General features: G+C 45.2%; 1 protein-coding gene across 1 annotated transcript; it reads right to left on the bottom strand.

The window, feature by feature from the left end:
* Nucleotides 1–240: 240 nt before the first annotated feature.
* Nucleotides 241–15,279, bottom strand: ITIH6 (inter-alpha-trypsin inhibitor heavy chain family member 6). Its single transcript, XM_045072770.1, is given in 20 exon segments — nucleotides 241–288; nucleotides 291–418; nucleotides 421–559; nucleotides 562–766; nucleotides 1,043–1,434; nucleotides 1,437–1,532; nucleotides 1,534–1,979; nucleotides 1,982–2,072; nucleotides 2,075–2,129; nucleotides 2,131–2,186; nucleotides 2,188–2,518; nucleotides 2,520–2,544; nucleotides 3,402–3,470; nucleotides 3,473–3,557; nucleotides 9,087–9,119; nucleotides 9,122–9,154; nucleotides 9,157–9,217; nucleotides 11,558–11,572; nucleotides 14,796–14,937; nucleotides 15,243–15,279. Coding segments are annotated over 20 exon segments (2,487 nt in total).
* Between the last annotated feature and the right edge of the window lie 8,466 nt (nucleotides 15,280–23,745).

Genomic DNA, 23,745 nt, shown 5'->3' with positions numbered 1-23,745 from the left:
ACAACTTGATCAGTTTCTTTCTGTTTCGCTTTCCCAGTCTTAATATCCCTCCTCTCTCAGGGCCTCTAATTCTGTGCTTAGGTTCTAAGGCCCAGAGAGGTTAAGTATCTGATTCAAAGTCTCAAAGCAAGCAAACAGGCAACTGTCATCACTAGAATCTGCAGAAGCTTTGTACATTCCTAGTTCCCGGAGCTCTCCATTCTTACCTCCTCCTCATGGCTTGACCTCTTGCCCGTGGCACTAACCATCTTCATCAGGAGTGAGGAAGGTATAGAAAGCTGGTGTGTTTTCAAGGACTCCATGATCATGGACTCCACCATTGACTTAGACAGCAGCTCTAGCTCCTCAGGGAAATGGAGCAGGCTGGCCACCTCAGGGAGGATGCTAGAAGGCAGCAAGACTGGCACATTTGGGGGCTGCCTTCTGGCATAGGCCTGGAGCTGCTGGAGAGGCCCATTGTTGGGACTTCTGACACAAGTAGTCCCAGAATTTGCCTGGTGTTTGGGGGCCCCAGCAGCAGATCCTGCTGAAGCCAGAGCTTTCTCTCAGGGCAGCAGAAAAGGGCAAGGTGGAGTCAAAGGGAATTGGGAAGGGTGCTCCAAAGACAGAGGTGGTCATGGTCTTGCTGGGACTTGCAGGACTTGAGGTTGTGCTTGTGAATGTGTTTGGATCCTGAGGAGGTAGGGGCATTGGTCTGACAGGTCTGGGGGATAACGGGGTTTTGGGTTTATTGGGGATTGGGGTGCTAGGTTTGGAAAATGATAAGCTTGGGTAATTTTGGGGAGCTGGGGTATTAGAGTTAAGAGGTGGTGGGACTGGGGTGCCTGGCTGGCTCAGTGGGTTAAAGCCTCTGCCTTCGGCTCAGGTCATGATCTCAGGATCCTGGGATCGAGCCCGGCATCAGGCTCTCTGTTCAGTGGGGAGCCTGCTTCCTCCATCTCTCTCTGCCTGCTTCTCTGCCTACTTGTGATTTCTGTCTGTTCAAATAAATAAATGGGATCTTAAAAAAAAAAAAGAGGTGTTAGGATTTTAGGGATGTTAGGTTAAGAGGATGCTGGGTTTAGGGTGTGACAGATTGTTTGGGGTCTTGTGAGCAGGAACCTTTGGTCTAGTTTTTGTGATAAGTGTTTTGAAGACCTGAAGCATGGAGACTCCAGGATTGGCCTGTGGCAAGCTTTTGGGTGACTGTGATGTGAGTATCCCAAGTTGGGAATGTGATAGAGCATCCAGTTTGGGTTGTGATGGAACACCAGGTTTGGAGGACAGTGGAATATCATGTTTCACAATGCCAGCTTTGGGCTGGGATGGGGTGCTAGGATTCAGAAGTGGGACTTGTGTCTTGGCAGTCATGGGTAATAGGGTACCAGGATTCTGGTGTGATGGCACGCTGGGCTTCAGAAGCAATAGGGCACCAGAGTTTGAGGGCCAAAGGTAGCAGTTTTTTTGTGTTCTGGAGTTGGCTGAACCAAAGTGCCGGAATCCTGTTGTGTAGGATTTGGGGATTTGGGGTGTGCTGGGGTGGATAGGGTACTTAGTGTCCTGACCCAGTGGCTCCAACTCCTTGGAACTGGACATAATTTCTGTAGAAGCAGGAGCCATTGGGGATAAGTAGGACCTTGGTTTCACAAGCCCTAATTTGGGAGAGACCTTGGGTAACAAGGCTGACGGGGCTGTGCCTGTCCCGAGGCCACGTCTGCTGGCGGATGAAGGCATAATGGTGCCTAGTACAGCTGCAGTGGAAATCTGTGATCTGACCTTCCCACTTGCCTCCTTGGGCTGCACCATGACCAGTGAAGTCAGAGGTGTGACAACATTGTTTTCAAGGGACAGCTTGAGGACTTCGGTGGCCAGCAGGCGGCGAGCAGACTTGGAAGCATCCCTCAGCAACTCTCCACTGGTGGTGTAGGCCCAGAGGCAGCAGGTGAAGTGGGCTACGTTGTAGGCCCACTCCCCTGGGACACCAGAGTTCTTCTGGCTCTGCTGGTGGCTGCCCCACTGTGGCAGGCTACAAGAAGCTGACTCTTGGGGCCACAGGCTGCCAGGTGGATGCCAAGTTCCTGCTTTCCTACCTGCCTGCCTGTGCCTGTCCTGCCACCACCAGTTCTGAGCCACGAAAATAATGGGGAAAAGGTCCAAGGGGAGGCCCCAACCAAGCCTCCCAGAGGAGGGGAGGCTCTCCCTTCAAGAATGCACGTCTGCCAGCGGAGGAATGGAGATCTCCTCATAGAGGCCCTTCAGCTGTAGGGCTGCATCAGTGCCCTCATACGTGCACCAGACTTCTCCCTGGTTCTCCAGGGGCAGGTGACACAGCAATGGGAAGTCAGCCTCATCCCTGAAGGCCAAACTAAAAAGGGACACCCTGTTGCCCAGTGCCTGACAGATGTTGGAGAGGATCACCCTAGGGGTCATCACACTGGCTATGGGCTCCGCATCTGTCAGGAAGATGATGAGACGGATCCTCCTCACACTGCAGCCCTGACCAGTCTTCTGATTGCTGTGGTTTAGCAATGCTATGCTGTAGCAGAGCTGCACTGATGTTGGTCCCTAATTGGGAAGCAGACCGTGAGACCATCTTTTCTAGTTATTTCTATCCCCATTGCAGACACCTTAGACACCTCACCAACCTCTCAGGCTCAGTCATTTCTCATCTTTGCTCAGGCTGTTTCTGCTGCTTATCCTTCCCAACACTCCTGCCCCCCACACGGGTTCCCTGAGATCTGACAGTGGGGCCCACATGTCCTTGGCTTTTATCACTCCCTGTCTCAGACTACGATTTGCCTGTTTCCTGGGGGGATATCTAATTCTCTAGTCAGACAGGCATCTCCCCAATGATAGCAACCCCACCTCCATGCTATAGGGGAAGGAAGGGCTGAGTTTACCAGAGGTGGCGGGTCGGGGAGACTTCAGTACTTCTCTGAGAGACGATTGATCAAAAGCCAGAATCAGGGCAACAGCTTGACCAAGTGCTTGGAAATACCTACATAGATTATTGATTTTTAAAAGTTTTGGCAAATTTTTCTGAGTATGTGCTTTAAAGAAACGCAGGGCCGAAGAGGAATGTGCCCTAAAATACATAGTGCTAAGTTCTTTCAACTAGGAAAGGGGAGGCAGAAGGATGAAGGGACATATTTGTATAAAATATAATAGTGATGTTTCAGGTATTGTGAAAGGTGAGGTAGATGGGGGAACAAAGGGAGCATTTCAAAAATTCCCCATATCTGGGGCACCTGGCTGGTTCAGGCAGTAGAGCACGTGACTCTTAATCTCAGGGTCATGAGTTCGGGGCCCATGTTGGGCATGGGGCCTACCTAAAATAGAAAAATAAATAAATAAATAGATAGATAGATAAAAAGGAATTCCCCACATTACCACAGCCCATCCATTTTAGTGGGTAGGTCTACACTTACGACCACCAGCTTCCATGTGACCCAGGTAGTCCTTGGTGCTGTGGATATTCTGGATGCTAGCTAGATGCTAACCAAGTCAGAAAAGGTGATGGTTTAGAAGTGGTCGTTGACCCGCGCGCCACCCAGGATCACGTTCGTGGCCTTTTCAGTCTGTGGGATATGGGTGAAATGAAGGAGATGGACCAAGGCTGGAGGTCTTGCTCAAGACTAAAAAGTTACTTCTATACAAGGTACTGAGGCCTAAGTGTGGTATGGTTTTAAGACTCTCTGACTCCGGCACTCCGTAAGTCTAGAATTCTCGGGGTCAAAATGCTACAGGCCCTATGGATCTAAGCCTAGAACTGCTAGCCACATGTAGCTACTTAAATGTAAGCTAGTTAGAATTAGAAGAAAAATTATGAATAAACTGTTCCTTTACTTGCAGTAGCTACATTTCAAGTGCCCAATAACCACACAAGGGTTATTGCAGAGCAGTGGCTACTCCTGTATGGGACACCTCAGAACTTCAGAACTTTTCCATCATCAAGAGAGTTCTATTAGACAGTGGTGGTCTAGAAGGTTGAAGCTCCATGCTTTCAGGGTGCTAGGGCCCTATGTGTTCCATGGTTCCCGGACCCCATGACCCAGGATTCAGTGATTCCAGGACCCTAAAGCTTAAGACCTTTATGATTCTGGGTCTTTATAACTTCCTTTAAGTGACTTTGCAAGCTCTGGTTCTGCCCTGTGTAATCTGTTCTTTTACCTCACCTTCCATTTCTTCTAGGCGGATCCTCTCCTCAGTCCCCAGATAACCCAGATCCCATTCCCCCACCCCCAAACTTTGCTCTTATTGTGCCCTTTAGGTAACAGACCTTTCCACTTCCCCTTTACTTATTCATATCTTCACTGCTCCTTCTCTGGGCAGCCCTTCCTTGATTGCTTACTCTGACCCATGCCCCTTGTACCCAGATAGTCCCTGTCCCAGATGGTTTGCTCGCTGTCATATGTAGAATGTTTTCATTTTCCACACTGATATTGAGCCCTCTGAGAACAGGGCTTTCAATACTTCTCCCTTTTGGCTCCCTTATCCGTAACAATACCTAGCATAGGTCTAGGCACATTAGAGTTTCAGGGAACAGGGAATGCAGGTCCTAGTATTAGGTACCTCTTACAGGGCACTTGTTATGTTTCAGGCACTGTGCCAAATACTTAGATGCATCAGCTCATTTAATCGTCATAGCAACACAATGGAAAAGATACTGATATTATACCCATTTTATCAGTGACAACACCGAGGCTCAGAGAGGCAGAGTGACTTGCTCAAGGTCACACAACTAGTCACTGATGAACCACGGATGCAAATCCATATTTTTGGAGGTGTTTAAACATTATGCCTTCCAAGTTTTATATTTGTTATAGATTTCAGAGACCACAGGGAATACCACTTGTGACCCAACTTTCTCTACACCTTAAACTGATAGATAGTATAGAAGATGCCTTGAATGCTTTTCAAGGGGATCAGAGTCTTTCCTGCCACAGGATGAGCTCAGGGTAGAGGTCACACATTCTGGAATGGAATAGGGAGCTGAAGTCTGAAGTCTTCCTCAAGACTGAAAGGTTATTTCTCTACAAGGTACTAAGGCCTAAATGTTGCATGGTTTTAAGGATTTAGCCACTCATTCTTGTTTTCATTCAGAGGACTGAAACATAGAGCATGATGGCCCTTCCTGAGAATCTCCCACTAACCAGAGACAAATCGTGTTTTTAGAAGTATGTCATTTAATCTATTGAGATTTTCCAGCTATCTGTCTGTTATTGATTTCTAGTTTATTCCACATGGTCTGAGAGCATATATTTATTGTATGATTTGTACTCTTTTACTTTGTTAGGGCGTGTTTTACGGCCCACGATGTAGTCTATTTTGGCAAACATTCCATGTGAGCTTGAGATGGATGTGTATTGTGTTGCTGTTGGATGAAGTACTGTGTAGATGTCAATTATTCAACTGATTAATGGTGCTGTTCTGTTAAACTCTGTCCTTACTGATTTTGTGCCTGCTGGATCTCTCCATTTGTGATAGAAGGGAGCTGACGTCTCTAACTATAACAGTGGTTTCATCTATGTCTCTTTGCAGTTCTAACAGTTTTTGCCTCATGTCTTTTGACATTCTATTGTTAGGTGCATTACACATTAAGGATTGCTGTGTCTTCTTGGAGAGCCATTATATAATTATAGTTATATAAGATTTTTTTTTCAGTCTGAAAGCAGTCATGGTTTATTAACTGGCCAAACTGCGGAAATAGTGATGGCAGATACCTTAGTTTATCCTTCTAATAAGCTGTTCATCTGGTCTTCCCGCTATTGCCAGCAACTGCGCCTCCCACAAAAATGGGTGATCCTTTTCTTCGTTCCACTTCATGGAGAAGATAATTGCAGGGCCCCTGGAAGTTTTTTGGTTCTTTGAAATACTTTACAGTAATACTTTATAGGTCTTGTGAATCAGATCCTCCATGCAAACAATGCCATATTTACCAAGAGATCAACCAGTGTGTTATCTGTCAGGGATATTTGCTTTGTTTCTTTAAACAACGCATCTCCTTATCCCTGATAACTTACTTGCTCTAAAGTCTGTTTCATCTGAAATTAGTATAGCTGCTTCAGCTTTTTTGTGATTAGTGTTCAGAATGGGATATCTTTTTTTCCCATACCATGACTTTTAGTCTATCTGTGTCTTTTTATTTAAAATGGGTTTCTTGTAGACAACACAGAGTTGGGTCTGCTTTTGTTTGTTTGTTTTTTGTTTGTTTTTGTTAGGTTCCGTTTTGTTTTAAATCTCAACACTGATAGTCTCTGTCATTTAATACGTGTATTTAGACCATCATGGTTTTAAAGTGATTACTGTTATGGATAGATTAGTATTTGACATGTTTTTAACTGTTTTCTATTTGCTACCCTTGATTTTCTTTTCTTTTTTCCTTCCTCCCCCTCCCTCTCTCCTTGCCTGCCTGCCTTCCTTCCTTCCTTCCTTCCTTCCTTTTTTTTTTCTTTCGGTCTTAAACTATTTTTCTGTCTTCTGTGGTTTTAATTGAGTGTTTTATATGATCCCATTTTCTCTTGTCTTTTAGCAGAGCCATTATGGTTTTAATGTTGTTGTTGTTGTTGTTTTTTTTTTCTTATTGATTGCCCTAGAGTGTGTAATCTGCTTTTTACAACTAATCCAAGTCCACTTTCAGAAAACACTATACAGCTTCAAGTACCTCATGGAAGAATATTTCCAATTCATCCTTCCTGGCTCTTATGTAACATTGCTGTCATTAATTTCACTTATCTATAAGCTGTATTCACTGAACACATTATTTCTATCACTATTTTCAGCAAACTCTTTTTGTTACATCTATTAATTAAAAAAGAAAAGAGTTTCTTTATCCATAATTCATTCCTTTCCTAACACTCTTCCTTTCTTTATGTAGGCCCAAGTATATGAACTACACCATTTCCCTTCTCTCTGAAGAACTTCTTTAAACATTTACCTGTGCAAGGCAGGTCTACTGGCAAAAAGTCCCTCAATTTTTTTGTTTGGCTAATAAAGTCTTCCTAACTCATTCACGCTGGAAAGACTATTTTGCTGTATACAGAATTCTAGGCTGGTAGTTTTTGGGGTTCCTTGTTTTGTTTTGCTTCTCTTCAATACGGTAAATATTTCGTTTCACTCTCTTTTTGTTGCATGATTTCTCAAGAGAAGTCCAATGTAATTCCTATTCTTGTTCCTGTATAAGTAAGGTGATATTTTCCATGGGCTTTTTTTTTTTTTTAAGAAATTTCTCTTTGATTTTCTGTAGTCGGAATAGGATATGCCTATGTGTAGATTTTTTTTTTTTTTTAATCTTGCATGGTGCTCTCTGAGCTTCCTAGACCTGTGGTTTAGTGGCTGTCATTTATTTTGGAAAATATGTACCCCAGTAATCCTTCAAATATTTCTTGTGTTATTTTCTTTTCTTCTCCTCCTGGTGTTCCCATTACACATATGTGATACTTTTGTAATTGTATACAGTCCTTGGATATTCTCTTTTTCTTATTATTTGTTTTACATTCTTTCTCCTCTTTGCTTTTCGGTTTGGGAAGTTTTAGATCTATTAACATATCCTCAGGCTTATTGACTTGTTCTTTGCCCATGTTCAGTCTCCTAATGAGCCCACCAAAGACATTTTTTCATTCCTGTTATGGTGTTTTATATTTCTAGCATTTACTTTTTCTTTTCTTAGGGTATCCATCTCTGCTTGCATTACCTGTCTATTCTTTTTGCATTTATCCACTTTTCCCATTAGAGCCCTTAGCATTTAGTCATGGCCACTTTAAATTCCAGGTCTAATAATTTCTCTGCCGTATCAGTCTGGTTCTGATGATTGATTCATCTTTTTGGACTGTGTTTTGTTTTGTTTTGGTTTGTTTTCATTTTAGCATAGCTTGTAAGTTTTTGGTGAAAGCAGACATGATGTATCACGTAAAAAGATCCTAGGTAAATAGGCCTTTGGTGGGAGATTCTATGTTTATCCGGCCAGGAATTAGGTTTGTGCTTGCTAGGTGCTAACAGTTTCATGTGTCAGAGGCAAAAATTTTCTTTTAGAATCCTTGTTTTTGACTCCTCTATTGTCTTGGGTTGCTTGGGATAGTCTTTCTTAAAGACTCTAAGCTTCCAGTTCCATCAGCTATAATCTCCTGTTGTTATGCAGGAGTGCAGTGCATGTGGTGATATTGTGTGGGGGAAGGAGAAGCATTTCATAGTTCCATGCTAAAAGACTAAGGGCAACTATGCCCCTGAAATATGACCGCCACAAGTGCTCCTCAGCTTTTTCCTGACCTTAGTTGGGATGGGTAGGCTAGAAAAGTTTGGAGTTGGGTATAGCCTTTCCCCTACACTTGAGACTACAAAAGACAGCTTTCAATATTTCCCTTCCCCCAGTTTGGTTACACTCTGGTATCGTACAAGTTAGTAGACTTGGGCCCCATGGGCTCTATGGTTCAGAACTTTAAGGCTGTACTGCTCCAGGTCACTTGGACTTTATCATTCTCAAGTCCCAGAGTATTGTAGTTCAAAATATACTGCTTCCGGAACTTTATGGATTCAGGCTCTAAACTCAAAATCTCTTTGGCCTATGGCCCCAGTATTCCATTTTAAGGGTGCTCTGTAGAAGGGCGACAATATTTTAAATCTAGATGGATCCGGGACTTTGTAGTTTTCTAAACACTACAATGCCAGTGCACTGTATTTTTTCTGGCTTTGAGGTAAAGTAAACAAAATGAGACAAAACAAACCTGTGGCCTCTGGAAGGTTCAGAGTCTAAATTGACTATGGTTTCCTTTTTATACTGTTGACTCGGGTTTTATGACACCAGAGTTCTCCAGCTTGAAGGTTCTATGGCTCTGGGCCCCTTGGTGATCTGAAGTTTTGTGGTTAAGGGTCCTGATGGTTACAGCCCCCCATGTCCAATGTTTCAATGTTCCCAGTATTCTGTGGTTTCAGGTCTATGTGGCTCCTGAATGTGCAAGGTACCAGGACCCCAAGGGAGGGCTTGGCCTCTAAGATCCCAGGGTCATGGGAGGTAGAGTCTCTGGTCCCAGGGGACCACTGTTCCTGTACTCTCTGCTTTCTGAGCCTTCTAAAACAAGAGCTATAACAGGTCTGGGCCGGGTCCTTGTTACCTGCTTCATCGTGGTGCCAAACATTGAAGCCAGCCACTTGTATTAACAACGAATACCACGTTTTTTTCTTGATAGGTGGGAGGCTTCTGGGGGCAAAATAATGAATAAAATAGCCCTCGTAAATCTGGACAAAAAGAAGTGAAACCAACAAGAAGTAGGAAAGGCAGTCTAAATCAGGTCCCCTCTTATTCTCCGGCATAGCACCCTGTGCCTTTTTCCTTCCTAGGCCTTCTCTCTGCTTCTAGTTAAATAGGCATCTGTGAGATTGTTTGTTTTAATGTCCACCTCCTCTACCAGAGCTGTGTCTCTGCTGTTCAGGCTGTCAGCCCAGGGCCTGCCCCAGAACTGTGGAGTGAACGAGGCTGGCTTGTGGCCCAAGGCTCCAAGGATCAGGATCTCTGTAATATGGTGAGTTTTCCTGTTCATGAGAGCTGACTTGCACAGTCCTGAGGGCCCCTGGGGACATTTTTTGCCTGGGCTCCAGGAACTGTAAGTATTGTTTTAAAACCTCCCCTTTATAGAGTGAGCCAGGGGCCCAGCTCCATTGCTGCCAGGGGCTGAGAGTTTGCAAGGCCTCCCTCTCTTCCTTAAGCCTCCTTTCTGCTGTTGCTGGGCAGAGTAGGCAGGGAAGGAGGGAGCAGAGGCTGGGTGAGCTGTTTGTTCAGAGGGGATTGGTTTAGACCAGGTTGCAGATGCCTTGGGCTGCCAAGGATGTGATTGGCTGCTGACCCCCTTCCCCCACTCCATCTCCCCTCTGCAGAGCTTGGGGGCTGGAACAGATGAGGGAAGTGGAGGCGGGATGTCCCTGGGGGCCAGTGTCAGCTCAGCCTAGGGAAGTATGGGCTTGCTGAGGGTCTGTGCTGCTCAGTAGCCTGAAGTAAGCTCTGCCTTGGGACAGCCAGCTTTACTCTCCTCCTCTGCTGCCATTCAGGCGCTCTCTGATCACAAAGCCTGGACACATTATCTCCTTCTCTTTCAGGGGGAAAGGAGGATAAGGGAGGACATCTTGCTCTTTCCCTCCACTCTAGCCTTTGAGTTAATTCACACGTGCATGTGGAGGCTCTGTCTCCACTTTCTCCTGACGCTCTACAGCAGTTCTCAAAGACCTGGGTCATCCACCATACCACTGCCCAGGCCCAAGGCAGAGCCCAGCTGTCCTGAGATTCCTGCTATAACCTGAGCAAGTGAGAGTTTCTGGGAAAATCACATTCCTATCTCCTCATGGTCCCAGGCTCCCTGGTGGCCTCACACCTCACATCCTATAAGCCAGAGGCATGACCCAGGTCACCACCCCTCTCACGTTCCCCTCAGCTGCCATGCCACCTCACTTGGAGGAAATGTTTCCTTTCCTTCCTAATGAAGAAAACTAATGGCACCAGGCCATGTCCCTTGGACTGCCCACCCCACCCTTGCACAGGGTTCACACACCCATACACCTCTTCCTCTATTAAGGACAAAACAGTCTTGTCCTGGACCCCATGCCCTCCCAGGCTCCATCACCTCCTCCGCCAGTCAGACCCTTCTCTCCAACCTGCCCCACACAAGCTCCTGGGTCTTCTTTAGGATATGGAAAGTGTTGTGTCTTTTCCACCCACTAAGACAATCCCCACTGATCCCAATCCCATCAAAACTTTAAACCATCTTCTCTCCTCCCTGTAGCATACCAAGGTAATGGAATCACCAACTGCAGTGGTCGGTTCACGTCCAGTTTATTCCTCTCCACACCACAGACTGGCTTCAGCCCCCGCCACACACTGACTCCTCTCTTAGTTGGTTTCCAAAACTCAATAGGGTGTATTTTGATTCTTTTTTTTTAATTTTACTTTTTATTTTTTTATAAACATATAATGTATTATTAGCCCCAGGGGAACAGGTCTGTGAATCACCAGGTTTTACACACTTCACAGCATTCACCATATCACATACCCTCCCCAATGTCCATAATCCCACCACCCTCTCCCCCACCCCCCTCCCCACCGCCACCCTCAGTTTGTTTTTTGTGACATTAAGAGTCTCTTATGGTTTGTCTCCCTCCCGATCCCCATCTTGTTTCATTTATTTCTTTTCCTACCCCCTAAACCCCCCATGTCGCATCTCTACTTCCTCATATCAGGGAGATCGTATGATAGTTGTCTTTCTCCAATTGACTTATTTCACTAAGCATAATACCCTCAAGTTCCATCCACGTCTTCACAAATGGCAAGATTTCATTTCCTTTGATGGCTGCATAGTATCCCATTGTGTATATATACACCACATCTTCTTTATCCATTCATCTGTTGATGGACATGTAGGTTCTTTCCATAGTTTGGCTATTGTGGACATGGCTGCTATAAACATTCGGGTGCACGTGCGTGTTTTTTGATTCTTATCAGACTGCATCCCCCTGATGTATTTCACAACTGGCGATCACTTTTGGTCCCAAGAAGAATCTTCTGTCCTGGGAAACTCAGATGGCAAACTCTCCTTACTCTCCGACCAGTTCTCTGGCCCATTTGATTCAGTCTCTTACATGAGTTTCCATTTTCTCTAAGCAGTGCTTTCTGATTTTTTTTTTTTTTTCAGTCATGGCAAGCAAAGAGAATGATTATGCTTGTGTAACACAATGGAGGGAAGTGGGGGTGGCGATATAGAGCTCTGAGCAGACTGCTGGCAGCTGGTGGAGCTAGACACCCAGAGAGCTGAGGAGATCAGTGGCTGCTGGACCTTAGCAGTTGCCATCGTGGATCTGCTCTTCTGGCTCAACACGTTCTCCCTGGGTCGCTTCCCTAGCTCTTGTACTGTCAGTCCCTGAATCTCCATGATGACCCAGTACCACATCTTTCTCCTGTCCAATGTTCTCCACTCTTCCCCTTCCACAACTGCATATCTGATCACTGTTAGACCCATTCCCTTGCACGTCTGAAGATGCTTCCAACGTATTTTGCCCAAACAATAAATTGCTATATTTCCCCCATCCTGCCTTTGTGTGCCTTTGTCCTTTACAGACCCTATCATCCACATGGTCACTCCAGATACAAACCTGAGCATCACCCTTGAATCTTCCTGTGCCCCTCACTCCCCACATCCAACCAGCTACCGATTCCTGCTGGTTTAATCTGAAGGATATATCCCAGGCCCACCCCTCCTCTCCATTCCAGACTAACAAAACCCAAATTCAAGACTTCTTTCTCTTTGGTTCTGCTCCTTCTTTTGCGGCCATGCATCTTTGCAGCAGCTGCTCAGTCAGGTCTTCCTAAACTCAAAACCCCATAATGTCATTCCCTTTCATGGCTCCCTTGTCACCTTCAAGACTTATTCCATGTTCCTCGTCACACCCCTGCAGCACTCGTAGCCTTCGGTCTCACCTCTTACCATTTTCTTGTGTCTCAAATGAATGCTCCAGGAACTCCAGCCTACGTGAGGCTCCCCTAAACACCCCTGGATATTTCCAGCCTTCATTCCCTGTATCGTGCAGGCCTCGGTTGGCTAGAATGTCTTTCCCATTTCACAGCCCCCTCTCCCAACTTGGCATCCATTTTTGCATTCTTTCACCCAGGTCAGTTTTTCACTTCTGCCAGGGAGCCCTCCCTGACCACCTTCTTCCCTCATGATGGCATCCGTCCCAGACTTGTGTTGTCATTGACAGAGAACTTTTCATCGTGTGTGTGTGTGTGTGTGTGTGTATGTGTGTGTGTGTGTGTTTTACCCAGAGACAGTGAATAGGATCTCCGTGTGATTCACTTCAGGGTTCCCAGCATCAGCCAGCAGTGGGCATGAAGCAGATTAGGTACCCAGGGAGTCCCAACTGAGTGAATGAAGGGGTGAATGTGCAGGACTTTGAAAGATGGGCAACCTCAAGCAGGAATGGGAGGTCAGTGGAGGGATTCTTGGTAGCGGATGCAGGAGTCAGGGCACACAGTAAATGGGAGTATCTGTCTTGCTATTTAGTGCCTAATTCCATCTGTTCTGATTATGTTTCTGCTCCAGGCAATGGTCAAAAAGGTAAAAGAATGAGATGCAGACAAATACCTCAATTAACACCCCACAGGATAGAACAGCAGGTTAAGGCCCCTGCTGCCACCTACTGGCAGGGTACCCCTCAGCTCTTATTTGGAGAGGGAGACTTATTTTACTCCCCCTCCGCAACAGGCTGGGACCATACCATACCTCTGTGCCTCTGCACACACTGTTCCCTACATCTCTCTGCATCTGCTATTCCCTTTTTCACCCCAACGACCCTGGCAGAGGTAGAGTCTCTTCATATTTTTCCCAGGCTAATTTAAAGGCCAACTCCTTTAGGAAGGCTTTCCTGGAACCCTCCTCAGTGGTATCTGTGCCATAACCCATTACAGATTTATATGCAGCATTTAGAACCGTTTTATGACTGCCACAGGTCTATGTATCTGGCTGCTTAGGGGCTAGGATGTTCCAAAGGAAGACTAGGGGTTGTGTCCACCTCATTTCTGAGCTCCCAGAATCAGTGAGGACAGGACTGGGCTAGAGTAGCTCTGCTTGGTGGTGATGTATCCACATATGAATGAATGAGTAAATATGTGCAGGGGGAGAGGTGTTACCAAAGCACTATATTAGCCTAGAGCAGACGGGAAAATTGTCAATGGGCTGGGCTCATCAGAGAGGTAGCATTTGAGCAAGATCTTCAAGGACAAGGACCAATGGAGAAAGGAGGGAGAAGACATTCCAGGGCAAGCAGAGAGTATGAGCAAATACTCAGGCACAAATGAGTGGCAAATTCAGGTGTTTTTTGTAAAGAAAGGCATGTGGCGGTGGTGTGGTGTGTGGGGGCAGCTGGAGGGTGGTTCGTGTGCTGCAGGTGGTGAGAGATATGGCAAGAAAGGAAGGCTGGGACCAGACATCTCGGGCAGCCATGCAATCGTTGTCAAGCCAAGGGTCTTGGATCCATGCTGGAACCTCCTGGCAGAGCATGAGATTTCTGCATATTCTTCATGAATGTGTGAGCTCAGAAATTAAGGGCTCCCGGTTGAGGCAGATGGCTCAGGTGAGGCAAAAAAAGAATTTTTAAAACTTAGAGACGGGCATGAAAGTGTGAGGGAACATGAGAATATCAGAGCTGCAGAAAGTGTGAGAGCCCCATGAGTGGGAGAGACCCATTACTGGCCCAATGGTTCACTTTCCAAAAGGACTGGTGAAGAGTGGGCTATAATTTACTTCAACCAAGAGTGGATTCATTTCAGGGTGCCTGGGTGCTTCAGTGGGTTAAGCATCTGCCTTCGGCTCAGGTCATGATGGTAGGGTCCTGGGATGGAGCCCTGTGTTGGGCTCCCTGCTCAGTGGGGAGTCTGCTTCTCCTCTACTTCTCCTTCTGCCTCTCCCTCTGCCGCCCCCCACCCCTCCTCCTGCGCTCATTCACTCTCTCGCTCTCTCGCTCTCTCTCAAATAAGTGGAGTCTTAAGAAAAAAAAAAAAGCAACGGGTTCATTGGAGTTTTATTCAATTTATGCAGTTCTGAGTCTCCAAACACTTAGAGGAAGCGCATGTATGTGTCTCCTGTGGTGTCAAGTCATGTGTCCCTATACATCATTCTGTCTGTGTTCACTTGTCCTCACTGATCTCTAGGGAAAATCAGATGAGCAATTTGCAGAAGCCAGATTACTGGCCAGGCCTGTCTGACTCCAGAGCCAGACTCTTTCCATTCCATTTCCATTTCCATTCCCCCTCACTGCACATCTCCAGCGATGCCCTCCATGACTCCATGTGCTGGACCACAAAGTGGGCCATGGTGCCTGAACTGGAAAAGGCAGACTGGTCTTGCAGTGCTGGGCAGAAGGTGATATTCAGACACAGGTCTCTCCCCCTCTCAATCCTGGTAGATGGGGACGAGTCAGCCTCACCTGTATGGGTGGGAAGGATTGAGAGGGGGTGGCATGGAGGGCTCACAGGCAGAAAAGGGATGACATCAAAAGGGGCAATATCTGAGCATGGGGAAAAAGCAAACCCTGCACCACCCGCTGCTCTCCTCCTGCTTACAGCACCCTTCCACTTGCCCAGTGTGCTATAATCCTCTCCAAATCCCACAGCTAGCTCCTCCTGCTCTGCCTCTTCCAGCAGGCCCAGGCCTGACCCACCCAGCCCTCCCCAAGCTCCCGGCTCTAGAAGTCTGACCCTCACCCACAAAACCTTGCCCTGGCTCACTTGCCATTCGTCACTGGGCCCAGTCTCTGGAGGCGTGTCATGTCTCCACCTAGACCAGAGACCTGGGTCTCCTCCCACAGAGGCTGTGTGGGTGTGTGGCTGTGGAGAGAGACAAACACGGAAACGGGGCCTAGGTCCCCCTCCCTGCCCCTTACTGCTGTGGAAAATTGCAGTCTAGCAACGAAAACAATCTCCTCTGGGATAGAATTTCATGTGTTTTTCTGGAACACACACACAGCCCGCCACCACGGCCTTCTGACTCTCAGAATCACGTGTGTGAAGAAAGGCTTTTAGCGCCTCATGAATCACAGATGATTTTTGGTCCCGGATGTTTGCCGAGCAGGCCACAAGATCAGCTCTTCTGGAATTCCAGAGCCAAGACAAATGTCCATTTAGACATGTCCCGTTGCCTCCCTTTTTCCAGAAAATGGAACCTTGGGAATTCTGCGTCAGCCCCCCCTTCTTCTGCTACAGCTGTCAGGAAGCGTAGGGGCAAAACTGAGCCCCCATACTCTCTGAGGACTTCTGCTTACATACATTCCCTTGCGCTTCCTCCTTCAGAGGTCTTTGTTCTGTTTTTTCCCCACAGGATTGGCCTCTCACCTCTGCTTTAACCTTTAAGGAGAAGGGGAGGGAGCTGCACATTTATAGCTTAGGGCTTAAGAGTGCAGGTGCAAGGACTCAGATGCTCCCTGTGGGCCCCCTAGACAAGTTATTCACACTCTCTAAGCCTCAGTCTCCTCATCTGTAGCATGGGAATTATAATAACTCTTATTCATAGACAGCGTTTGTGGGGATTAAATGAGACCATTTACGTAAAGCACTTGAACCATACTTGGTTCTTAGTATGTGCTCAATAACGCTAACAATTACAGTTATATCACATCTTCATGAGACTCTGCACCAGTGATTTGAAGGAAGGACCATTTTCTCAATTCTCACAATGGTCCTGGGGCTGTGGATGGCATCTCCCCATTGTACTGGTGGGAATAGTGAACGCGGAGCAGTGGAGTCATTTGCCTGAGGTCCCACCTTAGGAAAAGGTCAAAGCCGGGTTCAGAACCCAGGTCTGTGTGTTGTCTTTATGTATGTATACCACCCTGCCTCTCTGGGTCAGTAGGCTCAAAATGAGGCACAGGCCTCCAAGCTAAAAACAGTTTGGTGAGGGTGGTCACATGGCATGAGTGGTTTCTTGCGCCTGTCCATTTCATCTCCAGAGGAGGTGGGTAGGCCAGCTCAGTGGTTTTCCAATCTGGCTGGATACCCAATTTCACCTGCAAAATGGGTTAAGAACATAGATTCCTGGGCCCCTCCATATCTTACTGAAGCAAAATCCAGAAGGGTGGGGTCAGGAATCTGTATTTCTAACAGCTCACATAGTGATTCTGATGTAGCTAGTTGGACTTCAAAACATCTGTAGATGAAATTTTTTTATATTTTTTATGTTTTTCACCATACGGTACATCATTATTTTGTGTTGGTTGTATGTTTTAGACTGAGCCACCCAGGTGCTCCAATTTTTTTTTTTGTGTGTTATGTTAGTCACCATACAATACATCATTAGTTTTGATGTAATGTTCAAAACAAGGCTGGCAGCCAGGACAGTTCTCTGGCCTAGAGAGCCTGAAATGGTATCCCCTCAAGGGCAGCCTGCACTTCACACTGTTTTCCCATTTGCCCTTGCATTCTCAGTGCGTTTCATTTGAGGAAATTAGTTGTGGCTTCTGCTACCCTTAGTGGTATAAATATCAAAGGTTATAGATCAACCTATTCTGTCATTCCCTCATACACACTTACTTACTGATTCATTTCATCATTATTCATGTTACATTCATCCACTCCATCCTTTACTCACACATTCATACTTTCCATTTTCATTCACATTCTCTCTGTGTCAATTTCAGAATGCTATTAAAAAAAAAACAGATGGCACCACTTCAGTGGTAACTGAGGATATAAATTAGTGAAAGACATAATTCAGAGGTGGGTTGAGTTAAGCGAACGTACAAGGGATGGCCAGATACCCAAGGACTAATCAGCTAAAGTCATTTCAACTCCAAAAAATGAAGGATCAAGGGAATAGGTTATAAAGAAAGAGGTGAATTTTATAAATGGGGACATGGGCTGCCCACCAGGAGTTTATGGCCATTGTTAGGGGGGACTCAGACAAGGTCAAGAGACAACCCAGTGGGGTAGGAATACATGAGAATAAATACTTAAATCTCGGATCTTCCTCCATCTCATGGCCAAGGTGTGTCTTGTTTGCCAGAACAAGGGAGCCGGAAGGATCAAATCAAGAAAAGTCATTATCCTAGGGCACACAATAGGATAGATAGGGTTCAACAGGAGCAAATGGAATAATGGAAGAGAGCCCAGTACCATTATCTCCTGAGCTACCTTTGTTCCTGATTGGGGAGGCCCAGTAATCTGTTTCTACATCAAGATCTTCTATGTGAGCTCACATTACCGTGGTGAACTGAGTGCAGGGTCACATCCAGTGCCACAAAGTCTAGTATATTAGGAACACCCAAGTTACACGGACTGCATCAACTTATGCCAGCATGGTAAGAGTGAGATCAACTTCAGAGTTCACGTCAGAGGTGACTCTGGCCTCTCAGGCTCAGAGCAAGCAGGTAGGAAGGACAACATGCACCACAAGGCATTGGCTGAGCTGGCCCAGGTAGGCCTGTGGGTGGGGTGGTACAGCCACTGCCTAAGTATGGGAGGACTCAGTAACAGGGGTAAAATCAGGTTCTGGTCACACCTGCTTTTCCACCTAATCAGTCGCTCTATCTTGATCTATTCTTGAAAGGTTCCCATGTGCTAACAGCACCTCTGTTTAGCTTGGTATTGGCACTTCAGGTTGCCCAGGTCTGGCTGCTCCTCCAGCCCCATTACAGTGAGCACTCCTCACCCCTGCCTGACTGGTTCCCTCCTCTGTCCTCTCACAATTCCTGTGCCCTTTCTTGTGCAGTTTCCGCCACCTAGGATGCCCTCCTCTGTCAGCTAGTGACCATCAATGCCCTGACAGCTGTGCCCTGATATGCCCATTCTTGAATCTATTTTTTTTCTCTTACTCAGGGCTGATGTCACAGTCCCCACTCCCACTTCAGGCCGTCCCACTGTCAGTACTTGTCACCAACCAGTTACTACTCTTTTCTTGCCCTCTCTCCCTTACCCCCTTCTATGGCCCAGCTCCTGACATGGTTTGGTCTAGGGAAGCCTTTCCCCTGTCCTCTTCTGCCTTCCCAGACCAGTCACTGTGCCTTGTGTTCCATCTTTCCCAGTTCTGGCCCATCTCTGACTATGGCATGAATTTCTTTTTTCCAGCCAAGCATAGTAACCTGCAACATTACGGTTATAAAATAAAATAAGGCACAAATTTTCCTTAGTGTTGTCCCTGTGCCTGGGCTTGTTAACACAGGTATTGTTCTTGCTGGGAGGATGGCTTTGGGTAGAACAAATGGGAAATGGGGTGCAGGAAGAAGGGAGCACTCTCTTTTATTGGGCAAATGTGCACAGTCACAGCACCATCTGCTTCCACAAGTGTGGCCTCACTCAATCTTCACAACAGCTCTGTGGGGTAGGCATTACCATTAACGGTTTATTGAAACCTGAGGCTGAGGCCCAAGGAGGAGAAAAGAGCATCCCCAGGTCATATAACCAGTAAAAAAGAGCTAGGATTGAAAACCAGACTTTCCTGACTGCCCCTAATCATCCCCCACTGCAGAAGTGGTAGTGTCCTAAGCAAGGCACTGCACTGGAAGGCCTGGTCCTCATGGCTCCCTTTCTCTTACCTTCAGAAAATGGCAGGCTCCCCTTAAGGGGGACTAAGACCTTTGACTCCCACCCCCTCTACTCCCTCAGAGCAGAATAGAGGGTACTGGTGGCATCACCCTTTCCCCTATGGCACCACAACTGTCTTGCCAGGGGTCTCTGATTGGGCCAGCTATGGCTTTGCCCACACAGCTCAATACCCAGTTTGGGACACATGGCCATCTCCACAATGCATACTGCCCTTGCACATAAATGTGTGCGTTTTGTACAGGTAAATGCCTGGCACCAACCCTTCATACTTATGTGCACCAGTGCACAATGCAGCTTACAAAAACACTTTCCCACTGAGTGTCACTAATAATTAATTCATAGAAGATGTCACCCCAATGTGGACATCTAGGTGCTTCTCATCCACTATTCAATGTGATGCTCACAGGACCAGGCTGTGTGTGAGCTAATGTTGTTTACACCTTACAGGTAGGAGATCCAAGCCGAGAGAGAAGAAGGGATGTGTCTTAGGTTCACATAGGGACCATGTAAGGAAGCTTAGAACAGTTTAACCCCCTGTTGCCTACCTCCCAGTCAAGGGCTCCTTCCACCAGAGAACACTGACTGCTGACTCATAATCCATAATCAGGGACATGTGTACATAATACTATATTTTTAACAATGTATGCTTATGTCTATGCAGTTGTGCTGATGTTCACCACACACCATCTGTGACTAATAATAACATGCCTTTGCAAAAGAAGAGTGAATCACTTTGCTCATTTGGACTCATAGTTCTTCACGGTTTCTCTTGGTGCTGTCATTTTTTCCCTCATTGGATTGGTTGTGTGTTGAAAATGGGACGCTCTGAGACCCATGAATACTGTAGTCTCTAATGCACATGTTTGTTTAATAAACAAGTAAATGTCTGAGTGAGTTGAGTGGGTGTCTGTGACAGAATTGGGATGCTATATGGAGCCTCCGACAAACCCCCAACTGGAAAATCAAAGCTCAAGCCTCTAGAGTTTTTTTTGAAGCAAAAGTCATGCACTTTGTGTCAAATAATACTCTCCTTTTTAAAAAATTAAATTTAATTTTTTAAAATTTATTTTAGCATAACAGTATTCATTGTTTTTGCACCACACTCAGTGCTCCATGCAAAAGTCCCCCCTTTGCCCTCTATAAATACCCACCACCTGGCAACCCCGACCTCCCCCAACCCCCCCCCCGCCCCTTCAAAGCCCTCAGATTGTTTTTCAAAGTCCATAGTCTCTCATGGTTCACCTCCCCTTCCCAAATTAATCCTCAACTTCCCTTCTCCTACTCCATCTCCCCTTGTCCTCCATGCTATTTGTTATGCTCCACAAATAAGTGGAAACCCACATGATAATTGACTCTCTCTGAACTTATTTCACTCAGCATAAATCTCTTCCAGTCCGTCTATATTGCTACAAAAGTTGGGTATTCATCCTTTCTGATGGAGGCATAAATACTCCAAAGTGTATATGGACCACATCTTCCTTATCCATTCGTCTGTTGAAAGACATCTTGGTTCTTTCCCACAGTTTTGGTGACCGTGGCCATTGCTGCTTATAAACATTGGGGTACAGATGGCCCTTCTTTTCACTACAATCTTAATACACTCCTTTAAGAAACAACTCCTAGCACCTGATGACTAATTTAGCAAAGTTAAATTACTGATCCTGGTAGAGCTTGAATACCTAACCTTGGGATCCCCAAGTGACAATGCAAACTGAGCTGCCCATCTTGGGCGTGGTGCATCTGATTCACCAAAGCCAAAAAGTGGGGCAGGCAATAAACAACACTCCATCAGCAAAGGACAGTGGTGTAAACAAAACCAGTCTGGAGGAGCATCTGAGTGGCTCAGTGGGTTAAAGCCTCTGCCTTTGGCTCAGGTCATGATCTCAGGGTCTTGGGATTGAGCTGCTCAGCAGAAAGTCTGCTTCCCTTCCTCTCTCTCTCTCTCTCTGCCTGCCTCTCTGCCTACTTGTGATCTCTTTCTGTCAAATAAATAAAATCTTTAAAAACAAACAAACAAACAAACAAACCCAACCAGTCTGGAGAAGGTCCTGAAAGAACAAATGAGTTACAGGAGGTTCGCACTCCCATAACACCTACTCCTGCCACACTGCTTGCTCTCTGTCAGTTCAGACCTAGATCTTTGTGGGTAGTTCCCAATAACCAGTTTACTGAAGAAGAAAAAATCCAGAAGCATGTGGTTTGCAGGGTGCCGCTGCTGATTAAGGAGGAACTAGGTGGAAGTTGACAGCTGTAGTGTTAATTGCTCCACTCAGGCATGACCCTGATGGGAAGTAAGGAAGAGAAATCCTCTTAGAAGACAAAATGATGTATCGTATGGTGACTAACATAACACAATTAAAAAAAAAAACTGCTTAAGAATAAATCTGGGGAAAAAAGACACTTAAAATTATGGATTATACTTGAAATCCTCATATTTGATAGACCCAATTTTGCATTTAACATCAAATAGATCTATTGACATCTTAATAAAAGCTGATTTTGTAAATGAAATGCTTTAAAGACATTAGACGGGATTCATTAATTAAAAATGTGTGCCATGTTTCTCTTGCATTGGGTTTCCTCCTTGAAATGATGGCATAAATTACAAGGAAATGTAGACAAATTATGTGAACACTCTTGATGGCTCATAGGACCATTAAAGTGAGGAGCAAGAAAGACATTTGGCACATAGCATGTAACGGTCACATACCAGCACTCTAAACAGAGGGCCTTGTCAATTAAAACCTCTTTTTGTCAAATAATGCTAATCCATATTTCATAATAAAACTAAATAGTACAAGATTTTAAAACTATATAAGATTATAAATAAATTGTTCTTATCAGAAGAAGAAAGAAGGAAGAGGAGGAAGAGGAGGGGGAGGGGGGGAGGAGAAGGAGAAGGAGGAGGAGGAGGAAGGGAAGAATGTGACGGCCGTCAAAAATCTCGGAGCCATGCATCTGGTTGATCTCTTTATCCACAAAGTGACCTGGCCAGGCACACAATCAATACCAGCTAAACACTCTGGTCAGATGGTCCAAGACTGGGAAGGAACAAGACTAGAGAACTGATAGCAATAACAATAATGCAATAAAATACTTAGAGAGTACTGAAATTAGGCTAGTTTCAGTAACAAAGACTATAACCATCCTCTTTATTTCCTTTTTTGCTCTCTCTCTGTGTAATTTATTTCCATCCTCTTCATCTTTTGCCCCATTGTAGAACATAGTGTGTGCATGGTGGCTCAAACCTACAATTTAGTTCATAGCTTGTAGCATATCTAGAAAGTGTTGCAAGGTAACTAGAATAGGAAAGGATATCATCCAAGATTACCCAGACTTGGAGCTAACAGATAGTGGGTGACAAGATTTGTGGTAATCTCCTTTTGGAGAAGGGGTGAGTGTTTATACATGATTTAGTAGCATTATGTTGAATAAAGGCCATTTTTGAGAGTGTAAGTTTGGGGAAAAGTTTGCTATCCATTTTTGTTCTCACAAATGCTTGATCTCTAGTAAATGTTTCTTGTTTCTCTCTCTCTCCCACCCCCAACCCCCCTTTCCCGGGTACCCAGAATTCATTCCACCTTGCTTTATTCATTCCCAAAGGAAATATTACTCTAGGGCTTGCATTTTCAATGTGGGGGTGGAGGTGGAGGGGTGGCAAGTAATCACCCCCAAGGGGGGTGGAAAATTGGCTCTTGGGGAGGCAACAATAATCAAATACTATTGTAATAGTTTGTGGTCCTCTAAGGCTCAAGCCTATCGGATAAAAAAATCTTATTCCTCAGTTTTAAATTTCTCTTACTGGATTTCTTGGCTATCACACGAGCAGCAATGCTGAAGTCATGGAAGATACACAAAAAAAGGTATGCAAGGTTAGTGTTACAAAATCTCAGGGAATAGATGGCTGTGACTGGAGGACTTTGAATCCATTGCTTCTATGCAGTCATATAATGAGAAGTGGTCTGTGAGTGCCTGTTGGCTGCCATTGACTGCCTTTGATCTTCAGTGCCCTTATGTTATATGGGCTTTGAGAATTAAATTAAAATAGTTTCTGTTTAATTCTACAAAAGTTATTCAAAACCATCATTTAATTACGTCAGGTAGTGAAAAGAAAAAACTGTTAATACCCGAGTGAATATCGAGCAGCTACTTATTTTCTCGTATCAAGCAACACTAAAAAATTAAGTTCACTAAAAATAGTTATAAATTTCCAAACTGTTTTACTTTTGCTTTAGAAAAATAAGTTGTTCTTTTTAAAAAAATGTATAAACACTGCTATCATATCTGTTGTTGTAAAAATGGCTTGCTGGAAAAAAATGAAAAAAATAAAAAAATAAATAAAAAAATAAAAATAAAAATGGCTAATATTCAGGGGTACCTGGCTGGCTCGGTTGGTAGAACGTGTGACTCTTGATCTCAAGGTCATGAATTCAAACCTCACATTGGGTGTGGAGCCTACTTAAAATAAATGGCTAATTTTTATACGTAATTTGATATGTTACATGTAAATTACATTATAATGTAAATAAATTGTATTTATTTCTTTCAGTTTTCAGCAAATACATATGACTAAGTGGTTCATTCTGTTAAGAGTCTGCCTTAGGCTCAGGTCATGATCCCAGGGTCCTAGGATTGAATACATCAGGCTCTCTGCTCAGTGGGGAGCCTCTTTCTCCCTCTCCCTCTGCCTGCTGCTCCCC

The sequence above is a fragment of the Mustela putorius genome, unplaced genomic scaffold, assembly GCF_011764305.1.
Source record: "Mustela putorius furo isolate JIRA1106 unplaced genomic scaffold, ASM1176430v1.1 tig00004067_pilon_pilon_pilon, whole genome shotgun sequence".
NCBI lineage: Eukaryota > Metazoa > Chordata > Mammalia > Carnivora > Mustelidae > Mustela > Mustela putorius.
Note: the sequence above shows the minus strand (reverse complement) of the source record. Positions and strands in the feature narration are given on the sequence as shown.